This window comes from Rosa rugosa, chromosome 1 (genome assembly GCF_958449725.1).
Source record: "Rosa rugosa chromosome 1, drRosRugo1.1, whole genome shotgun sequence".
NCBI classification, from domain to species: domain Eukaryota; kingdom Viridiplantae; phylum Streptophyta; class Magnoliopsida; order Rosales; family Rosaceae; genus Rosa; species Rosa rugosa.
The window spans coordinates 29439127-29464619 of NC_084820.1; the positions used below are offsets into that span (position 1 = coordinate 29439127).

A 25493-nucleotide genomic window follows, 5' to 3' on the forward strand; every position below is an offset into this window, starting at 1 on the left:
ATTTGAAATTAGATATTAATTAGATCTATGACGAATCATTAAATGAAAATAAGGGTTTAGAGCGTAGTTAGCTTCGTATTTATGAAGCTAACAATTTAGTTTTAGAGCACTAGCTGCACTACTGCATTGAAATATTCATGATGTCACTAAGATTTAAACTTGTGACTTTCACTTACCAGTAAGCCATCACATTATCGGTTATTGCAGATAACTAATAGGCCGCCGGCGGAGGTAATATGCATTCACAAAAAGTGAGAAAGATAATGACCGGAGAAAAACACGTTCAGTAAAATTAATTGAATTTGGCCATTGTTAATTCAAAGAGAGACATTGCAAGAACAAGTTTTGATTTTCTAAAGTGGCGGGTCCTGAGCACAAGGCCACCACAAATCTTCCATTGTCTTAAACTTTGCCAATAGGAGCGAGGCAATCTCACCTTATCCACACTCCCACCACAACCTTTTATTACACTGATCGATAATCACAATCACTCCTTATCAAATATCCACAAGGCACCCCAAAAATCCTACCCTCAGTACTAGTAGCCTCAACCAAGCTTAGCTTTGTGAGAAAACATAGCACTGAACCAAGTGTTTGATCTCAGATTATTGTTAATGGCAGCCATGAACTCTAGCGTTTTGGCAAGTAACTATGCCATCTCTGGCAGCAGTGCAGTACTGGCTGAAGCCAATGGCAAGATGACCTCCATGCCTCAGAGAGTAGCTATGCCTGTAATTAGGGCCCAACATCAAGAGTCGCAAAGCGTTGGAGGAAGAAGAGCTGCACTGCTCTTCCTCACCGCCACTGCGGCTGCTGTTGCCTCCAACTCCATTGCCAATGCCAGCGTCTTTGACGACTACCTGGAGAAGAGCAAGGCCAACAAGGTACCTAGCTAGCTAGCTACTCATTGTTTCTTGAGAATTATGAACTGGAAGGGTGACTAAATTTGGCAATACATATATGCATGTATGTGTGTACAAAATAGGAACTCAATGACAAGAAGAGGCTTGCAACAAGTGGAGCAAACTTTGCAAGAGCATTCACTGTTCAATTTGGGACCTGCAAATTCCCTGAGAACTTCACTGGCTGCCAAGATCTTGCCAAGCAAAATGTATTTACAACTACCAACTCATTCCCTGGTAATCAATTATTACCTAAAAGTTTTGGCTTTTGTTAATTTGTTTGCGGGTTTGATTTGCAGAAGGTGCCATTTCTCTCTGACGATCTGAAGTTGGAATGCGAAGGCAAGGACAAGTACAAGTGTGGTTCCAATGTATTCTGGAAATGGTGATAAAAAAAGGCATGCATATATGCAGTCTCTTTTTCGCAACCTTCAACATGTATCTAATTTAAGTTTCTTGTTAAGTGAAAAGGCAACACTTGATCTGCTTTATGATGTTCTCTGTATTCCCTTTATTTCTTCTTTCTGTTTGAATGCTTTGCCTAAAGAATGGAATAGAACATGACTTTATAATGCATTATAAGGCCCAAAGGAAGGTCAACATACATCAATGAAAAGAATTATAAGGTCACAAAAACTGTTTCATTTCCCTTGTATGAATTCTATACAAGATCAGTGTTTGAGGTTCACTTCCATCTGTACCTTCCGAGAGTGTGTATGTATAGCACCATGTAATCATCTTTGTCAAATAAACAAATCTAGAGGAAAGAATGTCCCAAATATCCAGTATCTTCTCATGAACACCAGACAGTCCCACGCTCAATCAGAGTAATGTACAAGAAATATGCACGCTTCCAAGAGCTCCTTGAACACCAACTTGATAACTCGGTCGCACAAGCTTGATCTGATAACATACATTTCCATAGTGTGGTTAGATTTAAATTCTGAAAGCAAACCCCACTGCTGTAGTAATTCCACCGAGCCCTCCAAACTTATCAAAGCTCAAACTTCTCCAGACACATTCTAAAACCTTCCACAGAATCTCAACGTTGCTGACACCAGTCAAAAGAGCCCATATCCTGCATCTGAGGACATGGCTTTGGAAATACGTCATTAGCAAAACCAGAAACAAATTCACATTGCCACGCTGCAGATGCTGCTAGACCAAGTATCGTTACATTCCTGAGGCATATCCCTTCATAGGAAGCACCCTCGACACCCTGCAGTACTGGAGCTTTTGTTGAGTTTAAGCTGACAATGTTGCTAATGAAAATACCCTTTACTTTGGGAACAGCTTTGGGATCCCATCCTTTGTCCGGGTGGTCATTGGACCCTCTACTAAACTTTATGGGTGTCTTGACCCTTTCCATCTTTATGTTACTTATAGTAACATTTTCTATGTAACCCCCTCGACCCTTATCAGATTTTAAACGCACCCCGGCTGCAGAATTCCAAACATGCAAATCCTCAATGGTAACATTTGAAATCCCACCAGACATCTCACTACCTATTCCAACTCCAGAACAGGTGGGAGTGGTGCCAGAAACTCTCCTCACTATGATGTTTGAGCTTGGACGAGCCATCTTGATTCCATAATGATCCCACCCACTTTTAACTGCTATAAGATCGTCGCCACTCTCAATGTAACAGTCTTCAATGCACACATTTGTACATGAATCTGAACCATACCATCAAGTTAACTTCTATAATTGACTTACATGAAACACATTATATCAGATTGAAAGAACAAGAATATACCTGCATCTATGCCGTCAGTGTTAGGAGCATTAAGGGGAGCCAAGATTGTCATGTCCTTTATAACGACATTGCTGATCAAAACAAAAAAGAACTGTGAGCTGATTATCATTATTTAAAGCATAGGATGAAAAAGGATTAACTTGGGCCAAGTGTATTCCTCAATGACATTACAGGTGGAGATGGGTCATCAAACTGTTTTACTATGGTTGGTAGCCATAGGGTTTAGGAAACAAGATATATGGTTGGTAGCCATATCATAGAGAAAAGATTTGAGAAAGTAACTGGCTCATTATGTGCTGAATAAAATGAAATTTCTTCTTCTAAACTTCCACTAAAATAGGGATTTGCAGCAACTTGAATTATTATGACGTATACTTGAAAAAAAAAAAAAAAGGAAAGGAAACAAGATATTAGGGAAAATCAAAGGACACACCTGCAGTAAACAGGATGAACTGTCCAAAAAGGAGAATTGAGGAAGGTGAGGTTAGAGATGAGAATGTTGTTAGAGTTCATTAGTTCAAGAAGGTGACCTCTCGTATACTCAAGCGTTCTGTTCCACCATAGTTCCCACCACATTTTCCCTTGACCGTCAATTGTTCCATTATGACCTGAAACCCCATATATAATGGATTGAATGAGCTCGAAAGGTTCCTTAGAAGATGAAAATAAAAATGGACAAGAATAGATTTGGACATGCTTCACAACTTCTTCATGTATCAAAGAAATGTCATAGAATTTTGGAGAAAATTTTCACCAAACGTATTAAAACTGGCACCAAACAAATTAAAATAGACACTGTCACTCTGTTTCTACTATGAAAGCTTTCATTATGTTGAACTAACACCTTGACAGGGAAGATCTTTTGTTCACCAAGAGTAGTAGTTCATTAAGTGTTTTATTAAAGAATGATGGAACTGCTTGCCTATTTCTAGTGAATGTGACCACTGGTAGGCCGATGGACAGACAGTTGCATGGGAATATAAATTGTCAATACAAAGATTAGTTTGATAAACATTAAATGACATGTGACATTCAATGTTTTCAACATATTCTAGTTAATCATTCATGTAGATTCAGATGCACCATTTTCATATCCACAGCTCACATGGTCATTTTGTATTTTAAGTCCTTGACTACAAAGAAGGGGAAAAAAACAAGGAAAAAGAAAAAAAAATGCAAGTCTCTCTGGTACCTGTAATGACAACATCTGTGAGACCATCCCCATGAATAAGGCTTATATGCCTTCCTCCTAACCTCTCTCTCCCTCTTCCATAAGAAGGCAATGGCTCAATAATAGGCCATTCCTTTGGATCCTATGAATAAAGTAAAAAATAACCTCATTAAGCAAAAACTGCACAATACATTAGGGTTTTGAGAAGTAAATATGAATATGATCCGAGGCATGGAGATGGAACTATAGTCAGTAAGAATTTATTATTACTATTAACTTATCAACCACAGAAATTGCTCTTCACTTGAAAGCAAAGTTGTTAGAATATCAGAGAAACAGAATCATACCCAACTACAATTCAAGAAACCTTTATGTGGCTGTGACAATATAGCACCCACAATAAAAACAAATAATATACTTTGATAGATTTTTATTTTGGTTGGTCTGAATATTTTGCAGGAAGCAGATGAGGGGATACTAACATTTTGGCATCAAGTACCAAAATTTAAGCTGCAGAACAGAAGAAAGTACAAAGTAGGGAACAAGAGAATCATGCAGTTAAGTGAAAACTTGTTGGCGGTGGGGTCCCTTCAGCTGAACCCGTGAACCTTTTTATTCCACCTCTTAAACAAAAATGCTTCAAAGGGCATCTATGAGCATCATAACGGTGACCCTCTCATGAGTAATAATAATAATAAAAGCATTCCTTACCACAATGAGCAATGAGTAATCACAAGTACAAGCGAACATGGATTCCTGTATGTAATTATAAACTGGCCAATGTCACTAATTTTTTTTTTTTTTTTTCGGTAGGGTAGATAAACCCACCTTTGAAACTCCACTCTCTCGTGCAACCCAAAAGTTGATGCATATTAGACACCAACGTCATTATTTTACTGCATAATCAAGAATTCTATATAATTTTCTTAATCAGTGTGCATAGATTCAGCTTTTCAGCACTAATCAAAGTTTACGTGGGTATTACCCGGAAAGCGTTTGAGGATACTGTGTGATCTCAATTAAAAAAAAAAAAAAAAAAAAGCTTATGCAAGTCTTTGAATAATGAAGTTGAATGCACTAATATTTTGAAGCTTACCATTCTTTTTATCCAAACGCCACACGAAATGTACATTCATACACATTTTCTTAGTACTAATTTCTTGAATTATGAACGTAATTAACCAAAATATTCGAAGATTTTTATTTTCGGGGGGAAAGGTTATTTACCTGGGAGCCGAGAATTACAGCGCCCTCCTCGAGAAAAAGCGTGAAGTTACTGGTGAGGTTAAAACTGCCGGTCAACCATCGGCCTTCGGGAACATTCAACTGCGCCCCGCCACTCTCCTGCTTCGTCTGCATGTACCGTGTCGCCTTCCGAAACGCTTCCGTATTCGACGTCGTTCCGTCGCCGACTCCGCCGAAGTCTCTTATCGACATCACCGTCTTCCTCCGCGGCGCCGCGCCGACTCGGCCGAAGAAGAACCCGGAGCAGCTCCTGCTCCTCGTCGGGTCGGCCGGAGCGGTTTCGGATCCTCCCCAGACCGACCCGGCCCAGCTGGGGAGGCCCGTCATGGTGGAGATTTGGTAGGAGAGGACGAGCATGGTGGTGAAGAGGAGAAGCAGAGACGGCCACGTCGGCCTGATGGCGCCGCCGAACATGGACTTCTCGGAATCCATTTTTCTCTACGTGTGCATGAAAATCAAAACCAAATTCGCGAAAAAAAAAAAGAAAGGGGATTGGAATTTGAAAATGGAGGAAGAAGAAGAAGAGGGTGGGTTTGTTTTTGGGTGAATATAACAGTGTGCGCAGGGGGGAGGACTTGTGCTAACGTGAGCGGTGTGCGCGTGAGGATCTTGTGGGGTCGGAGTGAGAAAGGTAACGAAAAGCTGGATCCGTTTTGTTCGGTGTGGAAGGTTGGAATCATGTGTGGTGAGGATCATTTTAGCTTTCGTACGGCAAAGGAGTGGGGACCGGTTTGATGGCGTGGCGGAGCGGGATTGGTCAGTGGGGGTTAACAAATTTGACTTTGGTGGTGGGGGTGGGGGTGGGGGAGGGAGTTGAGAATTTCTCCCGCGGGTTCTTACATGGGAATGTGGTGCCGACTGCCGAAGGAACAAAGAAGGCGCCCTTCACGGGACTTTTTCTGAAAATTATTATTAGTGTGAACGGCCTCATAGTCCAACATGTACTCTCTCTTACCACACGCCAAGCGTCAATATGGTTTTTTTTTTTTTTTTTTTTTTTTAGGTCTCGAAGCACGATATGAGAGCTACTAATTCTTCAGTACACCATGAGACTGGAAAAACAGTCAAATCGACTCCAAATCCGATAAAGTGTCAAATATTTTTGGTAGGGGGACGTCGGCATACCAATTGAGTCATGGCTCTAAATTTGTGAAGGATGTACATGTACTCGAGTCAACTCCGCCTCTTGTTGAGTGAATAGACATGATAGTTTTAGGTAGAATCCAACATCACACATCAGCAGAACGATCACACAAGATCGCTACATATTCTACAAACATAAACCAAACAAAGGAAAAAAATAATAATAACAGGAAAAAAAAAAAAAAAAACAAACAAACAAAGTGTTGTTGCTAAAGCCAGACCTAAATTGGCCCAGATTCAGGCCAAAACCAATAGACTTAGCACGAGGCCCAATCAATGGTTAGCTCTAGGCCAAGCCCAAACAAAGGCCCGAACCCGCTCCAACCAAAATCTGAATCCAATCGCATTCAACATCTTTTCCAACTCTTTGTTGCTTCTTGTTCCCGTCTACTCGCACTTCTCAATAGAAAAAATCAAATATCTAATCTTACTTAAATCTGATTTAGATGGTATAGTGATTTCTCTTTTTCTTTGTTTTTTTTATCAGAAGCTATTTTGACTTTTGTAATATTTCTTGTTTTAATGATTTTTAGTTCTGAAGCTTTTGCTTTCGCAATGATTCATAATTTGGATAAACAAAGAAAAACAACGAAAAAATAGAGCTCCCAACAGCTATTACAATGATTTATATATAAGAGCATGATGAGCAAGAAAATGATCAACATTATTGCTTGGCTCTACTCATTAGTATAAGAAGAACCGACAATCAAACTAAAAGCTTATGTTATAGAAACCATTAACCCAAGGGTAACTCTTGAATTGATCATTTTTGTTTCTTCATTTGTTTAACAAAAAGCTCATACCAGAACCACATTGCTGATCGACAATATTAGTTTGATTGTTGATGTGATTCCTGCAAATATACAGGATGGATGTAGTATAGTAATGGAAAAAAGGGGGTTGTCGTTCCCACGAGGATATTAAATCAAATCACAATATGAAAACCTAAGTTAATTAATGAAACTAAAAACACACAAAACAAGAAACACAAATCCACTAAGACAAATACAACTCCTTAATCAGTTAGCACATAAGAAAGGTGATGTGGCACTCTAAAATTCCAAGGAAACATATGTCGGACTCTTAGACGGTCCATAATGCTAGATCAATCTTCCTAGAATTTTGCTAATTCATTCAGACCTTGAAAACTCGAGCTCTTGGAAACACGTCGCAAATTCGCACATTGACTGAACTGCCTGTGATGACCCGGAAATTCGTATTTATTTTCCGAGGATTTTCCGGAATCTAAATTGTGATTATTGGACGGTTTCGTGGCTCGTGGATGGAGCGGAAGTGTTTCGGGCGAATAATTATTCGAAAAATATGGTTTTAGGGGGGTTGCAAATATTGACTTTTTATTCATTGGGATTCTCCAAAACTTTCCTTCACGAAAGTTGTAGAACGCGTCGATACGAGTTCGTGGACATGCGAAACGCGAAAATCGGAGTTTTTATGAGAAAATTATGGCCATTGGAAGAAGTTTCCATTTTGGTATAAATAGGGAATTTCCGAAAATATCTTCATAATTCCTCATTTCCTTTTTTGGAAACTCTCCTTCCTCTCTCTTCTCTCTCGGTCGACACCTTCAGAATCCAAATTTTCCTCCTGACCCGACCCGAACCTGGCCGACCCAACCGGACTTTTACGACGGTTTCCGGTCGTCTCTGGCCGTGCAAATTTCCAGACTAGCTTGTCTCAGCCGTCTGCTCCTCCCTCTGGTGTCCTCTAGCTACAATTATCCTCCACGGAAGCGCTGCAAGACGGCAAAGATTGAGGTTTTCGGACCCGACCGGAAAACGTACCTCCGGCGACGGCACGACTTCAAGTTTCCTTCTTTGGCTTCGTCGGAGCCTTCTGGATCGATCTATGGTGTTTGTTTGGATCGATTTACGTGGAAATCGGTTCAACTCGGATTGAGCAGAAATTCAAAGCTTGTGAGGTAGTTTTCGACCCTTTACGCTTGTTTTCTGACTTCGAGCTAGTTATGAAAATTCACAAGCATGCTTAGATGAACATTTTTGATGTTGGGAGTTTTGGGAAATAATGAGTTTTGGCCGGCGGCGGTGCGCCACCTCCTGTGACGGCATTCTGGTGGCGTTCCGGCCATGTAAGGGACTGTTTCTGGTATTATATATCTTCTACTCGTCGATACGAGCGTTTCGATATATAATATGCAGTTTTTGGAGTTCGTATGAATTTGTTATGATTTTTACGGTTTCATACCGGTTGATTTATTTGATCAGTGAGGATCCGAGCGTCCGATCGACTTGTGGTTTTGTCACATCGATCGTAGAAGTGTTCTGGAGACTTAGGGAGGTCTCAGATGAGGTTTCGCCTCGATTGGCGTTACTTATGGGGATTTAGTTCAAAACAAGGGTTTTGAACTTTAATCACTTTGTGATTCGTGTACTGAATTAAGACCCTATGTGTTCAGGTGCTTGTTGGACTTGTTGAACGGTTTTTGGCGATTGTGCTTGCTTTGGTTAACGTGTGAAGACGCAGCGGGATTATGAGGTGAGTAAATCTCACTATATTTGTTATGAGCATGATCGATATTCGTTATGAGCAAGAATACCCTATTGTCTTAGAGTTATTAGGTTAACTATGACTATAGTTGGTATTAGTGGTATTCCTGAGTCAATGACTACGTATATATATATATTTACGTGAAATATATATATGTATTGATGAATCTTTGTGATGATTGCCATGTAAAGCTTGTGTAGGAATATCTGTGTAATGAATCGTTGAAATCAGTATGATGAATCTTTGTGATGATTGCCATGCAAGGCTTGTGTATGAATATTTGTGTAATGAATCGTTGAAATCAGTATGATGAATCTTTGTGATGATTTCCATGTAAAGCTTGTGTAGGAATATCTGTGTAATGAATCGTTGAAATCAGTATGATGAATCTTGGTGATGATTGCCCTATAAAGCTTGTGTAGGAATATTTGTGTAATGAATAGTTGAAATCAGTGTGATGAATCTTTGTGATGATTGTCATGTGAAGCTTGTGTAGGAATATTTGTGTAATGAATCGTTGAAATCAGTGTGATGAATCTTTGTGATGATTACCATGTAAGCTTGTGTAGGAATATTTATGTAATGAATCGTTGAAATCAGTGTGATGAATCTTGGTGATGATTGCCATGTAAAGCTTGTGTAGGAATATTTATGTAATGAATCGTTGAAATCAGTGTGATGAATCTTTGTGATGATTGTCATGTAAAGCTTGTGTAGGAATATTTGTGTAATGAATTGTTGAAATCAGTGTGATGAATCTTTGTGATGATTGCTATCTGTGTGATGACCGGCGAAATCTGTGTGATGACCAGCTGGATAATGGCTATCTGTGTGATGACAGGCGAAATCTGTGTGATGTTCAACTGGACAATTGCTATCTGTGTGATGACCCTCAGAATCTATGTGATGATCAGTAGGATGATGAATATCTGCGTGATGACCAATGGAATCTGTGCGATGATCAGTGTGATGACTGCTAGGTAGCGGAGCTGAATTGTTATTAAGTTAACAATGATCGAGAAGACTGCTGTGATGGTCGGGGTTACCTACGAACGTCAGAGTGTGGGGTTACGATGACTACTTTGACTTGAAATGCTTAACTTAATGTGACCTCCTCCTGAACTAAATTATATGCAGGGGTTACTATGAATTGTGATTGCCTTGTTTTCTTCTTGATTTTATTGATTGATGGTTTGATTTTCTTAAGGGCCATTGTGGTGACAAATAGTACTCTGTGGTGAGGATAGGAAGGTGATTCATTGATTTTCACCTTTGATGTCATATTGATGACAGAAGCTTCTAGTGGGGAGGGAATAAGTGTGATTTGGAATTCGCCGTAGTGCGTTAGAATGACATCAAACATTGCTTGAGGAAGTCTTGTTTGATTGAATTTGGGTAATGGGACGCTAGTTGAGAATCTGAGCATGAGGCTGTAGTCACCAGTTGACTTATGTAGGCATGATATGGAAGATTATGGAATTGATGGCCGTAGGTGTGAGCTATGTGCATATCATGTTTAGGTTGAGGTGACTTAAGAATGTATTTATGCTTTGTGATTTTGAGTTTACTCATACGAGCTTGCAAAAGCTTACCGGGTTTGTTGTGTGGCAACCCGGTGCACCATTCAAACGGTGTAGGGGTTAATCCTGCAGGTCAGGGTAATCGTGGCTGAAGAGGAGGCGGCATCCTTGCAGCTTTAAGGTAGGAAGCCATTTTTGTGACTTTACCGTTGATAAGGACTTTCGTTGTGTAGTTAGCTCTAAGGATCATTTACGTTTTATTTTGTTGTTGGCAATTTAATTCGTAAGCTTTTGTAATATATGACTCTAAGCTTTTGTATTTAGTTTGAGAGGAAAGATGTTTCTAGGTTTTTGTTATTGATGGCTGAACGATCTCGCATGTATAATTATGAGATTATATATCGATTTTTATTTGTGTTAAAAATCAGGGACGTGACACTGCCTGTACTTAAACTGCCATATCTCCCTCTAGAAACATTGAAATCATGAACCGTAAAATTCTCCAGAAACTAGACATTCGGGGCTTTCCATGCATATAAGGCTCGTTTTTTTTTTGATATCTCTGGATCAGTACAGTTTAATCCTCAAAGTTAGCCATTATGCAGAGCCTGCTTCAGTTGTTAGGATTGCAAACCACCCTTCAATCCTTTTCCTCTCGTTTTGCTTCTATTTCTCATCATTCCTCTTCATACCTATAAAACACTAAAATAAGTAAATGAACCATAAACAAGGAGAACTAGACATAAATATGAAGGCTAAGAGGCACAAAAATATTGGAAATATGAGCACATCAATTGTTGAGTTCTTACTGTCTAATGACAAGTTTGTCACCAGCGGTACTTTTTTTTAAGACTTTAAATGTCCTAAAATCCTCATATTACAAGCTACTAATTGTTACTAATTCCACATATGTTATGTGCTTTGTCAAAGCTAATAGTGGAGGTAATCAACAGGAAGCACGAAGCAAAGGTTGGGTGAAACCACCAGTGGATTGGCTGAAATGCAACACTGATGGTGCTTTTATAGCATAAACTGGACAGAGTGGAGTTGGCAAGGTGTTCCAGGATAGTAGAGGGTAGGTTAGGGTAGCAGCTATTAGACCATTACAGTCTATAACTACGCCATTCCATGCAGAGCTGCAGGCCATGTTCGAAGCAATCCGAATGGCGGCAGGTATGAATTATCAAAAGGTCATGTTCGAAACTGATTGTTCTATGTTGGCAGCTGTGATGAACCAAGAAGGGGATCTCTCTATATGTAGTTTTTTGCTTGAAGAGGTGAAGGAATACCTGCACACTCATGCGGAGTTTAAAGTGGTTTTTGCTTCACGTGAGGCTAATACGGTGGCTCATAAGGTAGCAAGTAAAGCATGTAATAGTGTTACCCAAAATTGGTTTGGTTCTGCTCCCGACTTTGTAAGGGATGTCATTTCAAACGAGTGTACTTGTTGATTTGTTTCAATGAAATCCAATTTCAAAAAAAAAAAAAAATGTTATGTGCTTGCAAATGGCGATATCAAATGGGACAATTCTTAGGTTCACCCCTTGGGTGAATGAGCATATTCACCATCTCTTGCAATTAACGCATAATAAATTTATAATTTTCTAATCTAACCATTCATGTTGTATAACGTAATACAAATATTAGCTCTGTAAAAAATCAATCAAATTGAAGACTTTTTAGTTATTCATTTCTATGAAATATATAGACGGTTCATCATAATAGTAGTAAGTATTGTTAGAACCATCCATTTGTTTGATTCAATTAGATAATTAAACGATTTCCGATTCGATTGATTTTTTACAGAGAGATCTTTAAATGCTAATTTAAGATATGGACCGTTGGATTGTAAATTTATTGAGTAAAAATATGTTAATCTACAATGAGGATGAATATGCTCGTTCACCCTAGAGGTGAACCTAAGAATTGTCCGAATAATGAGTGATGGGTCTATTTTTAGAAGGAAAATAATTGTTTGCCTCAATGGGGTCTAGATTATTGGCCTCAATTTTAGGTGTCATGTCATGTCACCTACACACATCACCTATTTGTCAAATCATGTCATGTAATTCTTGAGAAAAAGACTATCTTATCATTCCAAAATCTAATGACTCTAATTTTTTTGCCTTTCTCTTAGAAAAAATTATAATTTATTTTTTTTTCTCATTTTTTCTTTTCATTACACAAATGCTTAGATTTAAACAACATTTTTTTTCCTTCAATCAAGAATAGAAAAAAAAATTGCCCAGTCCTTTCAAAAAAAAAAAAAATTGCCCAGTACCATTTAGTATAGTGACATCAGTCTCTCATTTGTAAGTAGGAAGTTGTGAGTTCGATTCATGAAAAACTAGTTGTTGTAATTATAAGTTGTTGATATGATAAAAAAGAATAGAAAAAGTTTCATCATGTAATTCAGTCAATAGATTTGCACATACATTCGATCAATAGATTTGCCTAACACATGTATATGAATTTGAATTTTGCAGGAACCCTACAAATTTTAAAAATATAATGTGAAAAATGCATATTATATGATATTACACACACACACACACACATTGTTTTGTTTATTTTTTTCTCATTCTGTAGCTAGGGTTTAAACGTTGAGTAATTTTATATACACATTGCAATTTACTTGATACACACTTCTCTAAATTTTTTTGCCACATTTTCTCCAATCTTTCCTCTTTTACCCTTCTCTCACCTTGTCTGCAACTTAGTCTCTCTCTTCTGCATCTGCAACAACAAGAGTACAAGATCCTCATCCTCTCTCCCTCCCTCCAGCGCTCTCTCCCCCCTCTCTCCCCATCCTCTCCCTGCTATTTCCTGGGTCCAATATTATTATTTTTGGAATAATTATGGTCTACAAATTCAATTGACAAGCCTTATATATATCTTCAAAAGTTCCAAATAAATTTTAGATTTAACCTAAATATATAAAGCGGCATATTGTTGTATGTCTAAGCACTTCTTGCCAATTCAATGTTCACTTAATTTTAAGCTTCTTTTATACATCAGAAGTTTCTTTTAAACATCAGACACAGAGAGCTTTGGGAAAATGATTCCCATGTTTGAAGTTCATAATAAGGAGCCTTTTTTTTGTTTACTACGCATCTATGTCCCAAAAAGCTTGGTATGATAAAGAGTTTCACCGATTGCTACTGTAAGATCACCTGGCGACCACCCTCCTCTACCCAACGTGGGAAACTGGAGGAAGTTTGGAGTTTTTTATTTTTTTATATTTTATTTTATTATTATTTTTTTTCAATTTGAGAAAGGGGTAAAGTGGTGATTTAAGAATTTAGCCCAGATCATAGAAATTGGCTCTTCGAACAAAGTTCAGAAGGTTTCTAACCCATAAGAGATTGATATTCGATCGGTTATTTTGTTTGAGATTCTAGTTTCTTTTTAAGGAATTGCAGAGTCATTGAAGAAGAAGAAGAAGAAGAAGAAGAAGAAGAAGATCGAAAACAGAGCCCAGTTATCGGCAAATAGAAGAGAAATGGCATTCTATGAAAATGGTTTTCAACGTGGATCTGAGTTGGATCCAATATCCACGTGGGAGCTTTTAAGTGGAGCGTCACACAATCCATTTGGTGTGACGGTAGCATAGAAAAATTTCTTGAATGACAGGAGTTGTTAATGAGCCAACTTGTATTATAATATCGGGAGAATATTACAAATGGTCACTCAATTTTTATCTGTTCGACACTTTGGTCATTCACTTTTTAAATATATCATTTTGGTTACTCAACTTTAACTCTATTATTCACTTTAGTCACTTCGTTAATTTTTTTTCATTAAAAAGAATTTATTTGCCACAATATCAAAGATATTTTCGACCAACTAATTGTGAAAAATTGAGAAATCTGAATTTGAATGAATGGGAGAAGTGATTAAAGTGAGACAAAATACCCCTTCGGTGACTAAAGTGATTGACAGAGTAATAGTTGAGTGACCAAAGTGATATATTTGAAAATTTGGTGACCAAAGTGTCGAATGAGTCATAGTTGAGTGACCATCTGTGAAATTCTCCCTATAATATCAGATTAGCGGGATTGAACCGATCTTTTTAAGTCCTAAAGGATGATATAAGAGCTACGAATTCTCCAGTATACTACGAGGCTGGAAAAGTAGTAAAGTTGACCATGGAGACTCCAAATCTAACAAAGTCTAAAACATTATTGGTAGGGGAACGTCGGCAAACCAACCGGTAATGGCTCTAAACTTGTGAAGGATGTACATGTGCTCGAGTCAACTCCGCCTTCTGTTGAGTGGATACACGTGATAATTTCTGGTACAATCTGACATCACTCATCAACGATGTTTTGTGATTGAAACATAACAAAAATAATCACGCAAGATCGCTAATATTCTACAAACAGAAACCAAACAAAGGAAAAAATTTAAAAAACAAAGTGTTGTTGCTAAGCTCAAACCTAAATTGGTCAAGATCTAGGGTAAAACTAATAGACCTAACACGAGGCCAAATCAATGGTTAGCTCTAGACGCAGCCCAAACCCACTCCAACCAAAATTTGAGTTCAATTGCGTCTGACGCCTTTTCCAGACCTTTGTTGCTTCCTGTTCCCGTTTGCTCGCACGTCTCAATAGAAAAAATCAAATCTAGAATTTTACTTAAATCTAATTTACAGGGCATAGTAAGGGAACGTATTCCATGCACCAGCAGTGCATTCGCACTGTCAAAAAGTAACAGCGCGTGCAAACCATGAGCCATTTGTCTAACGAATTTACTAAGCAAAATTTATTGCCCTAAGTTCTTTCTATTATCCCAGAAAATCACAGTGAAGAAATTATAAGATCAAAACCCAATAACCAAATTCACAAACCACCAAAGCACAAAACTGATTTGGGGTTTTATACCATAAAAAATGGAGAAACGTACCCAATTTCAGCTTCAAACCCGAAGATCAAAGAAATCAACTCTGAATTTCAATTCAAAGATAAGAGTATGGATGGAGAGTCATCTGAGCCGGATTGCCTGCGACCTGATTGGATGGTAGTGGTTCCGGCGATGAACCCAATGAGAGAGAAAGCCAAGGATCGAAATTCGAATCTTAAGTCTGATAACCAAAACTATCAATTGGTAGATGACTAGAGCTTTACTTGGTGAAGACAACAAAGATTTTGGGTGTTTGATGATCAATTTTGGCGAGAGGAAGAACGAGGATGACGAGAGAGAGGTAGAGAAAGCGAGAGTGTGAAGAGAAAAATGGGGAGAGGTGAGAGAGAGTTCACGAATCATTTGGACTTCATTTCTTCTAATAACACCTGAAATGACAATTAAGCCCTTATTCTAATTAACATAATTATAGTCATAAGTCATAACACTTTGATGAGAGAGTTGAGATTTTTATTTTTTTATTTTTTTGAGAAGGGTGGTTCTAGTTTGACCTCCAAATTTGCTATATGGACCTCCATCATTTTTCAATAGTTATTGGATTTTGTCAACTCATATAAAAAGACACATAAGGATACAGAGAGAAAGAGAAAAGAAAAGAAAAAACTCTTCTTACCTCCCACGACAAACTAACGACGTTTTTCTTTTTACTTTCAAAGTATGTTCTTCCTTCAATCTCCCATGCTTGGATGCGAGATGATACATTTGTACAAAATTTTAAATTGTTATTGTTTTCTATTAAAGTCCCATGTTTTGAAGATGGAATTAGATATGGCCTTTATACTTGTAAGCAAAACTACTCCTTATTTGTTTCAACTTTAAGAAGGGATAGATGAATGCAACAGTAACAAAAAATACTTGTAATTTCTCATCAGTTTGTTCTGCTGCTTCCCTTAACTTTTTCTTCAAAGCTTATATCTTCAATTCTCCATGGCTTACGACACTCCAAAATGTAGGATTGATTCATAGAACCAGGGGAACCAACATCAAAGAATCTCGCTTTTAGAAAAGGCTCTTCTTCGAGTTCGAGCGTTAATACTCGGAAGACTCATGAGCAGCGTTAATACCTGAAACTTGACTTACTTGACCAGTCCAAATCTGCAATTTGGTCAATTCATTCTGCTTCTTCTTCTCTTAGTTGAATTAATAGAGATAATAATAAAAAATAAAAAAATAGAACAATTTTCAAGTAAATCCAGAATATGTGTCTGGCCCAAACTCTAGGTTACTTGACATAGTTGTAATAAGGTTTAGAATTAGAGATATTCTCGGAGATATTCATAGATATCCGATTAATTGTACGATTATTTTTCCTTGTACAACTCTGATTCTATGTCTTATAATCGTCTATATAAAGAGGCCCCTATTATCAATGAAAGTATGACTCAATTCTCTCCCAATTTTGGTTTTCCTTAAACACGTTATCAGCACGAAGCCCTAACCCTAAAACAAATAGCCAAACCTTGATTCAAGAAGCAAAAACCCTAAATTCGAATACAAAACCTTGAATCCTTTTCTGCCTCCACCTCACACCTTGAAGCCCTACATAGCAGGAGTCCAGAACCGGCGGCAGAACGACCAGAACTGGCCAGAAACCTACCGAACCGGCCACCAGAAGTTCCAAACCACCCGCAGCAAATACTGCACCGGTTCACCACCTTTCGGACCTCCAATTGCTACAAAAATTTGCCAGCAGTAGCTCTTTGATCCCAGAATTCCGGAACCGGAAGAAAAACAGTGAAAACCGGCCTAAAAGTCAGTGACCTGGCCGACTGAACCATCTGCAGAAAAACCGGCAGAGACAAAAAAAAAAAAAAAAAAAAGGGAGCCCAAGCCGCAACCCAGGAGCCCAAGCGGAAAGCCAGAAGCCCAAGCCGCAGCTGAAGGCCAAGCCGCTGACGTCAGCACGTCGTCAACATCTCTTCCACGTCAGCAACAGTGCCACGTCAGCACGGTCAACGTCGGTTGACCTTTTCCGGTAAACTTTCCGGTGACTTTTCCGACTACTTTTCCGACCATTTTTCCAGTGACTTTTTTCCGTCAAATTTTCCGGGGACCTATTTCGAGGTATTTTTTACTAAAAGTTCCCATTTTTTCAGTTTTTATTCAATTTCTCTTCTTTTTCTCGGGGACTTGCAAACTCCCTTCTTCTACGCCCATTTCTTCATCATAGGGGAGACCTAATTAAGCCGAACTGTGGGGGTTCGTGCTCACTCCAAGCTTGGTGCTTGTTGAGATCTCCAAACTTAGAGTTTGTAGAGAATTTATGATCGACCACTGACGTCATTGTTTCGATCTAATCCAATACCTGTTGGAATTGAATTTCTTGGAAGCGACTACGTTCAGAAATTCCTAATTTCTTGGAAGCGACTACGCTCAGAAATTTTATATGTTTTCGTGGTAGCTTTTTCCGCTCTGAAACTAACCCTTTTTCTTGTTCTCTTTCAGGATGAGTAACCAGAACAAATTGGACTTTGCTCAATTGGGAACAACTGGCTCTGGATATCACAGGTGGGTTCGTGATGTCCGCCAACATCTCAAGGCCGATGGAATCTTGGATATGATTCTCGAGCCTAGCCAGGACGTGCTAACTGTTGAGCAAGCTCAAGCTTTGGAAGCAAATAGAGCAGCCTTAGAGGCAAATAAGGCGAAAGCCATCATCCTAATGACTCGTCATATGGATGATTCGCTCTAGTATGAGTGTATGAATGAAGAAGACCCTAGAAGGTTGTGGGTCTTACTCGAAGAAAGATTTGGCAACGTCTGTGACTCCCTGCTTCCTAACCTAGAAGTGAGATGGCATAGCCTCCGCTTCTGTGACTTCAAGTCAGTTCTTGACTACAACTTGGAAGTACTTCGCATTAAATCCTTAATGGAATTTTGTGGTAAAGAGATCACAGATGCGATGTTGATTAAGAAGACTCTCTCTACCTTCCCCGTCTCTGCATTATGGTTGCTAAGAACAATCGAATCGATGTTACTGCAGGACGGATCACAAGGTTTCATGAGCTCATTGGAGCGATAAATGTCGCTGAAAATCATGACAACATCCTTGTGAAAAACTATAATTCGAGATCCGTGGAAACAGAGCATATTCCAGAATCCAATTATAGTCGCGCCCCTAAGAGAGGGCGCCAAGAGCGAAACCCTAATCTTAGGGATACTTCTGGACGTTCTGGTCCATATAATTGCTCTACTTGGGAAGGTAACCGCCAAAATAGGCGAACACGGAACCGAAGATGTCAACGTGGAAAGAGAGAGGGAGGCAACGCCTCTAGCCATGTTGGTGGCGCCACCAACACTCGGAGACATCTAAATGACGCTTTCAAAGCGCCTCAATCAATGGAGTCTGAGCAAAGAGATGTATGTTCTCGATGTGGAGTATCCGGTCTTTGGGCACACATTTGTAGAGCTCGTGAAGAAATTGTCACCGCCTACAAAGCATAGTGTGAAGCAAGAGAAGCTCACTATGTGGAACAAGAAGATCAAGAAGATGATCTAGAGTGAAGGGTTGAAGACAACAAATCTGGCTGGGATCAATAGATCGCCAATTCTGTTTAATTAAGTCTTTATTTTTCCAAGAGATGTAATAGGCAATTGCCATATACTTTGTACTAAATGCAATTGGTTTAGTTTTTATTCACATAGGCTCATCCAAAATAAGTATTATGTCTAGGAAGGTTTTGAGATAAGTGGTACTTAAGCGAGCTTTGCTCCACCGACATCTCTCTACTCACCTGGTCATATTGATTTTGGAGTTACCGAAAGAAGTCAAACGACTACCTTTGTTTTGCATTAGCTAGCATTTGGATTAGATTGTCCTAACGGTTAAGAGACAATGATGTACTCCGTTGGCTTATGTATAAAATTTCGAGTCCTTTTCATTATGACTCCATTTTGATTCTGAGCATATTACTTTTGTGACTACGATGGCTGGGTCATCAATATTAATTCAAGGACATGGAATAGCCCAAGTTTCCATTGCCAAATGGCACCTTGATTATTGTCACAGAAACTCTCTACGCTCCTAAGGCAAATTGCACCTATGAATAGCCAATAGATTCCATGTGAAAACGCATGTAGAGAACGGAAATGAGTTCCTTTGCAATGCCTCAAACGATTTCGAATAAAGGCGCATCTTAGAGAAGTTTATGTGTCTATCTAGTGGACTCTATGTCGCTATTCGAGCTATTAAATTCAATTAAGTTATGAGAGAAAATCTCTTGGATTTAGACATATAATGACTTTGTTACGACAGGATAGGTCATCCTAGTCATGATGATTCGTCTACTAAAGACTTCGCACTGACATCCATTCTCTCGAGCGAAATGAAGCAGGAATCAAAAGTTGATTCTTGGACTAAGTGTGATCGCCGCCGCAGTCCACCACTAGCCAATGGCTGGCACAATCCCTATCCATGACACCATGGATGCTGCCCATCATGGTGATGGCGCCCTAGGTGATGCTGCAATCACCAACTTTGCTTCAAAATAGCGTTTCAGATGCTCAGGCCCAACCACATTCCTCATTAGTTGCTTCTAAAGCCTCTCGCTCGTTTTACAAAGCCCATTCCTTACGGAAATTAGGACTGAGATAGTCCTATGCAAATGATATGAAAATACTCATTCGGTTCTTACATAGAATCCATGGAGATTCTGTGGACTAGTTCAACCAATTTGCGGACATTTAAATATCTCATGATGTTGGTTGACACACAAACACGCTGGTCACGTGTTATGCCATTGTCCACTTATAATGCTTATGCTACACTCCTAGCACTTATCATATGACAACGGGCTCACTCCCCGAATCATCTTATTCAGTCAATTGGATTTGACTATGCTAGAGAGTTTACTTTCGATGGATATTGCAATGGGACTGATGTTGGACATCATATTCTCATGAACACACCCAAATGGTCTAGCGGAAATGACTACGATGGTCGTCAGGATATTGGTAATGCGCACCAATCTCCTTATATCCGCTTGGGGTGATGCAATATCACATGCAGCTATGCTAATTCGTCTACGACCTACCGCCACTCAATGTATCTCTGCGTTACAGCTAGTGACTGGGTACAAGTATTTCGTACTTACACACATTTGAGTGAGCCATTTATGTGCCAATTGCGCCGCCACAGCGCACTATGATAGGTCCTTATAGACGAATGGGCAACTACGTTGGATTTGAGATTCCAACAATTGTCCGCCATCTAATGCCCTTGTTAGGCAATCTCCTCACCGCTAGATTTGTGGATGTCACTTTGATGAGATAGTATTCCCGTCGTTAGGGGGAGATAAGAACACGGATGTTCAGCAGGAACGACAAGAATTGTCGTGGCCTGTCCCCACTATGTCTCATCTCGATCCCCGTTAAAGTGACGAGATCACACAAATATGCTCCAAACATGCCTGCAAGGAATGACGTCCCTACTAGAGGACGTAGTGCCACCCTAAATGGAGGTAGGCATGGCGCCAACGCCAAAGAGAGTGGCACTCTGGCGTTATAGGCCATGGCCTCAGCTAGGATGTGTGGGAGGCCCGTGGGTTCGAATGATACTTTGGCACATTCCAATATTTTGATCATCGACACTCAAAATCCGTCTCATGAGTATCTTTCGGGTTATGGTTACCGTTGGGGGACGCCTCAACGTCAGAACCTATTCCTGAGAATATAGAGCTCTTTGAAAATTACACTAGTGTACATGAGACGTGGGATAGAAACTCCTTCATAATTTATGATGTAGTTGCGCATTTAATTGCACATGAGTTTGTTGAGTCTGATGATATCGAACCACGCTCCGTTGATGAATGAATGCCAACGTAGAGAAATTTGGCCTAAATGGAAAGATGCGATCCAGGTTAAGTTGGATTCTCTAACGAACAGGAAGCTTTTCAAGCCAGTGATGCCAACACCTCCTAACATAAAACATATTGACTAATGGGTCTTCGTTAGAAAGCGTGTTGAGAAAAAGAGATGGTAATCTCGCCTTATGGCGCAAGGCTTCTCACAAAACGCCCTGGAATCGACTTCGATGAGACATATTCTCTCGTAATGGATGTCATTGCACTCCACTACCCTGTCAGTTTGGTAGTTTCCGAATAACTGATCATACAGCTTACAAATGTGGTCACTACGTATCTCTATGGGATCTAGATACGGAATATACATGAAGGTTCATGGTGAACTTCATTTACCCAAGTCAAGTGGCTCTAGACCACGGAGCACGTTTACAATAAGGTTGAAACGCTCACTAAAGTGACTACTTGATTGGGAAGGGATATGTCCACGTGTTTCCATAACAAGTTTCGTATTCTATCGCGGTTCATGTTGGACATGATCTTCATTGGAAGCCCTTAAAGAGTTAAGGGAAACCGCTGAACACTTGAAATCCGAGTTTGAGATTAAGGATTTTGGGAGAACACGATTATGTCTCGGTTTGGAACTTGAGCATCGTGTTGATAGATGCTTAGGCATTTTGACAAGGTCAAGCCTTCAAGCACCCCCATGATCGTCTGTAGTCTTGATCCTGAAAAGGATCCTCTTCGTCCAAAGGATGATGACGAAGATGTGCTAGAGGCAGAAGTGCCTTACTTGAGTACAATAGGCGCATTATTGTACTTAGCTCAATGCACAAGACCGGACATCTCATATGTTCTGAACTTGTTAGCTAGATATAGGTTTGCACCAATGCGACGCCATTGGATTTGTGTAAAAGATATCCTTCGGTACTTGAGATGTACAATTGATATAGGCTTGTTCTATCTCTACAGAGAGACGATGGATTCAGACCCATCACACACCAGGAACGCCGCCAACATTGGCCCGCGTCCTCTATCCCCATCCCAAAACAACAAGTGTTTTGGAAGTTTTTACAGATATTGGGTATCTCTTTGACCCATACAAAAGTCATTCCCAAACTGGTTAAGTGTTCACCATGGGTAAGAACTGTGATATCTTGGAGGTCTACATAATAGACCATAGTCGCTATATCTTCGAACAATGCAGAGATGATTGTTTTTCACGAAGTGGTTCGTGAATGTATATGGATTGGATCCATAATTACGCATGTTCGAACAATTGTGGTTTGAAGTCTACCACAGATGAGCTTACGAGCATATAGGATAATGCTGCTTGTTTTGAAGCAAGGCTACATCAAAAGCGACAACACCAAGCATAATCAGCAACAACAGACTCTCCTCAAGATCAAAGTGAACTAGGTTCGAACTGAGGACAGTATGGCAGACTTGCTCACTAAGTTATTGCCTAGATTCCACTTTTGAGAAACATGTTGGTAGCATCATTTGCGGAAGTTATCCGAACTCTCATGACCGTAGTCATTAGGGGGAGATGCAGACATCATGGGAAGATGTCTACATGTATGGTCTCGAAAAGTGAAGGGTGTGTTGTGCTCTTTTTCCCCTTCGACCGAGGTTATTTTTGTCCCACAGGGTTTTTGTTACTCGGCAAGGTTTTTAATGAGGCAACAAGAGGAGCACCAGGTTTGGGCGACACAAGGGGCAGTGTTCAAGTAAATCCAAACTCTAGGTTACTTGACCCAAACTCTAGGTTACTTGACCTAGTTGTAATAGAGTTTAGAATTAGAGATATTCTCGGAGATATTCATAGATATCCGATTAATTGTACGATTATCTTTCCTTGTACAACTCTGATTCTATGTCTTGTAATCCTCTATATAAAGAGGCCCCTATTATCAATGAAAGTATGACTCAATTCTCTCCCAATTTTGGTTTTCCTTAAACAAACAAAAGATTGTTGAAGAATAAATTTAATTGTTTAAGGATATTTTGATAAAATTAAGGAGATGCACTTAGCTATTTAAGTATTTAAAAAAGTGAATTAGAGGTCCAATAAGTAGGAGAGGTCCAAATAGCAAATTTGGAGGTCCAACTAGAACCCCCCCTCCCCTTTTGGGAATGAGATAGTGGAGACTAAAACCAAAAGAAAAGAGAAAAGAAAGTTTTAAAGGGAAAAAAGCACACACATTGACTTCCTAGTTGAACAACGGCATAATGGCCATAAACCGTGCCAATTTTTTCACACGATGTATATAACTATGTCGTGGATACGTGTGAATGGTCGAAAATAAAAATTTTCAATTTCGATTTCGCGGACCATAAGTAATACCAATATGCCTACTAATGTTGTGTAACTTATACATTGCATATGAAGCTATGTGGACCTTTCAAAAGCGACAACAAGGTGAAAAATGAATATGGAGAAAACCGACTATTGGATGAGATGATTGGACAACTAAACTTACCTTTATAACCATATATTTATGAATTAAATTTCTTCAAAGAGCAACTCCATCTAGTCATGAGAAACTGGAGAGAATGACCGTTGGATGAGATGATTGGAATATTTTATGCATGTTATAAAAAATTTAGCCAATTTCGTCGTTATTTCTATTTCAATCCACTTAATCAACTGAAATAATCTATATAACCTCTTAGTTGACCGATGACATAACGACTACGAATCAAGCCAATTTTTTCACAAGATGTATATAATTAAGTCATGGATACAGGTAAATGGTTGGCGGATCGAGAAAGGAAGTTAAAAATGAGTAGTTACGGAATTTTAGTTTGATGGGTATTTAGTGTTTAGGGCTGACCATGTTGATCGAGGCCTAAACGAAGACAAAAGTAGTTAAATTTTTTACCATAATATTTTCTTCTCGTCACGAGAATATCTAACTGTTGAATTTGTGAAATAAAATTTCCTCCACGTTGTTGATCTTAGAGAGTATAATTTTTCATATAACCAATAAACAAGTTAAACTACATTAGTAGACATATAAGGTTTGTACGGAACTCAACAAAAAAGGAAAATTGAAAATCGATAAATTTGACATTTTTTAAGTCAAAAAATATCTACAGATGCAAAGTAAAATTATTCGAGATTAACTTTTTGGTCTCGGTAATTAGTAAGTATGCTTGAGAATAATCTCGTAAATTGTTCTTCAAGTGAATCTTTAATTTGTGGATTCGATAATTAAGCACATGATGGATTGAGTTTATGAAAATTTTTCCGACACGCAAGCTATTTATTACGATATTCAGAAGTTGCAGAATTATATAAATTACTAAATGTAAAAGAATTTTGAAGCGATGCAATCTAGGTCATAGATCTCTGTACAAATTCATCTTAGCAGTTGAAACTTAGTTAAGTGGAGTATCCATTTTCTTTTTTTGAACGACAAACATTAAATGCATAAATATTAATTACATTAATTACATAAACATTAATTACATGAATTACATAAACATTATTTACCCCACTTTAATAGCTTGCGTTTTTACCTCAATTAACAACGTTTTTTATGATTTAGTCAAACTTAACATTTATGTTGACCGTCAATAAAAATGTTAGCAAGAATAGATGGCTAGTTGGTATGGATGGCTGAGATTAAAGTTCAACATTAAAATAATATTATTTTATGTCAGTGTTGTTACACCGTCGGTGCATAGAATCCGTTCCTGGCATAGTAATTCATTCCTCATTTCTAACCGCTTCTTCAGTTTTCAGCATTCAAATAACTTAAAGCATGTGGATTCATCTTTAGAGACCCACTTATGTGTATCATTTTGTTTTCTTGGAACCATAGAGAAGTGGAAAAACAAATGAGTCAAAAAAGAATGTTTGCTTACCTGCAAATGAGTTTGATTTGGATGAATAGGATTCCATATTCCACCTGAAATGTGTGATGAGAGCAATCAGAGCACACAGAAGTTAACTTCACTGCCCTGCCTCTGGAGTATAGTGGGAGTATATGGGACTTCTCTTTTTCTTTGTTACGAATGCTCTGTTTTTATTATTTTTTTACCAGAAGCTATTTTGACTTTTTTAATCTTGTTTTACTTTTAAAAGCTTCTACTTTTCGCGATGATTAATAATTTGGGGGGTTATAGTAATCTTCTAGGATTGAGAGAAGATTCTAACGTAGTACACAATAGGCTCCCAACAGCTATTACAATGACTTATACACAATTAGCACAATAGGATTGTACTAACGTAGTACTAAGTGTAGTACAATAGGTTTGTATATATACCTCTTATACAATTGTAAATTATATTGAAGCATTATTACTCACAGATATTTCCTCTTTTCCATCTCAATATTAGTCAAGTGCTTAACAAGACCTGATAGTCAAGGAATCATAACTTCACATTTTGTTTTGTCAGTGGAGCGAAATTTGCCTATTTCTTGTGGCACAAGTAGTTGTAAATGAGGGGAACAGAGAACTAAGTGAGAGCAGTTAAGTAGTGCAGAAAGGCCTGCAAT

General features: G+C 38.7%; 2 protein-coding genes across 2 annotated transcripts; one reads left to right on the forward strand and one right to left on the reverse strand.

The window, feature by feature from the left end:
• Nucleotides 1–485: 485 nt before the first annotated feature.
• Nucleotides 486–1396, forward strand: LOC133724566 (photosystem I reaction center subunit N, chloroplastic). Its single transcript, XM_062151328.1, has 3 exons — nucleotides 486–884; nucleotides 986–1111; nucleotides 1202–1396. The coding sequence occupies exons 1-3, from the start codon at nucleotides 615–617 to the stop codon at nucleotides 1289–1291; spliced, it is 486 nt and encodes a 161-aa protein (XP_062007312.1). The 5' UTR covers nucleotides 486–614; the 3' UTR covers nucleotides 1292–1396.
• Nucleotides 1397–1451: 55 nt separating this feature from the next.
• On the reverse strand, nucleotides 1452–5636 carry LOC133724563 (probable polygalacturonase). The gene is made up of 5 exons (XM_062151325.1): nucleotides 5058–5636; nucleotides 3852–3972; nucleotides 3093–3267; nucleotides 2660–2730; nucleotides 1452–2579 (listed from the first exon to the last, which is right to left on the reverse strand). Exons 1-5 carry the CDS (start codon nucleotides 5505–5507, stop codon nucleotides 1945–1947), a joined length of 1452 nt encoding a protein of 483 aa, XP_062007309.1. The 5' UTR covers nucleotides 5508–5636; the 3' UTR covers nucleotides 1452–1944.
• Nucleotides 5637–25493: the final 19857 nt, after the last annotated feature.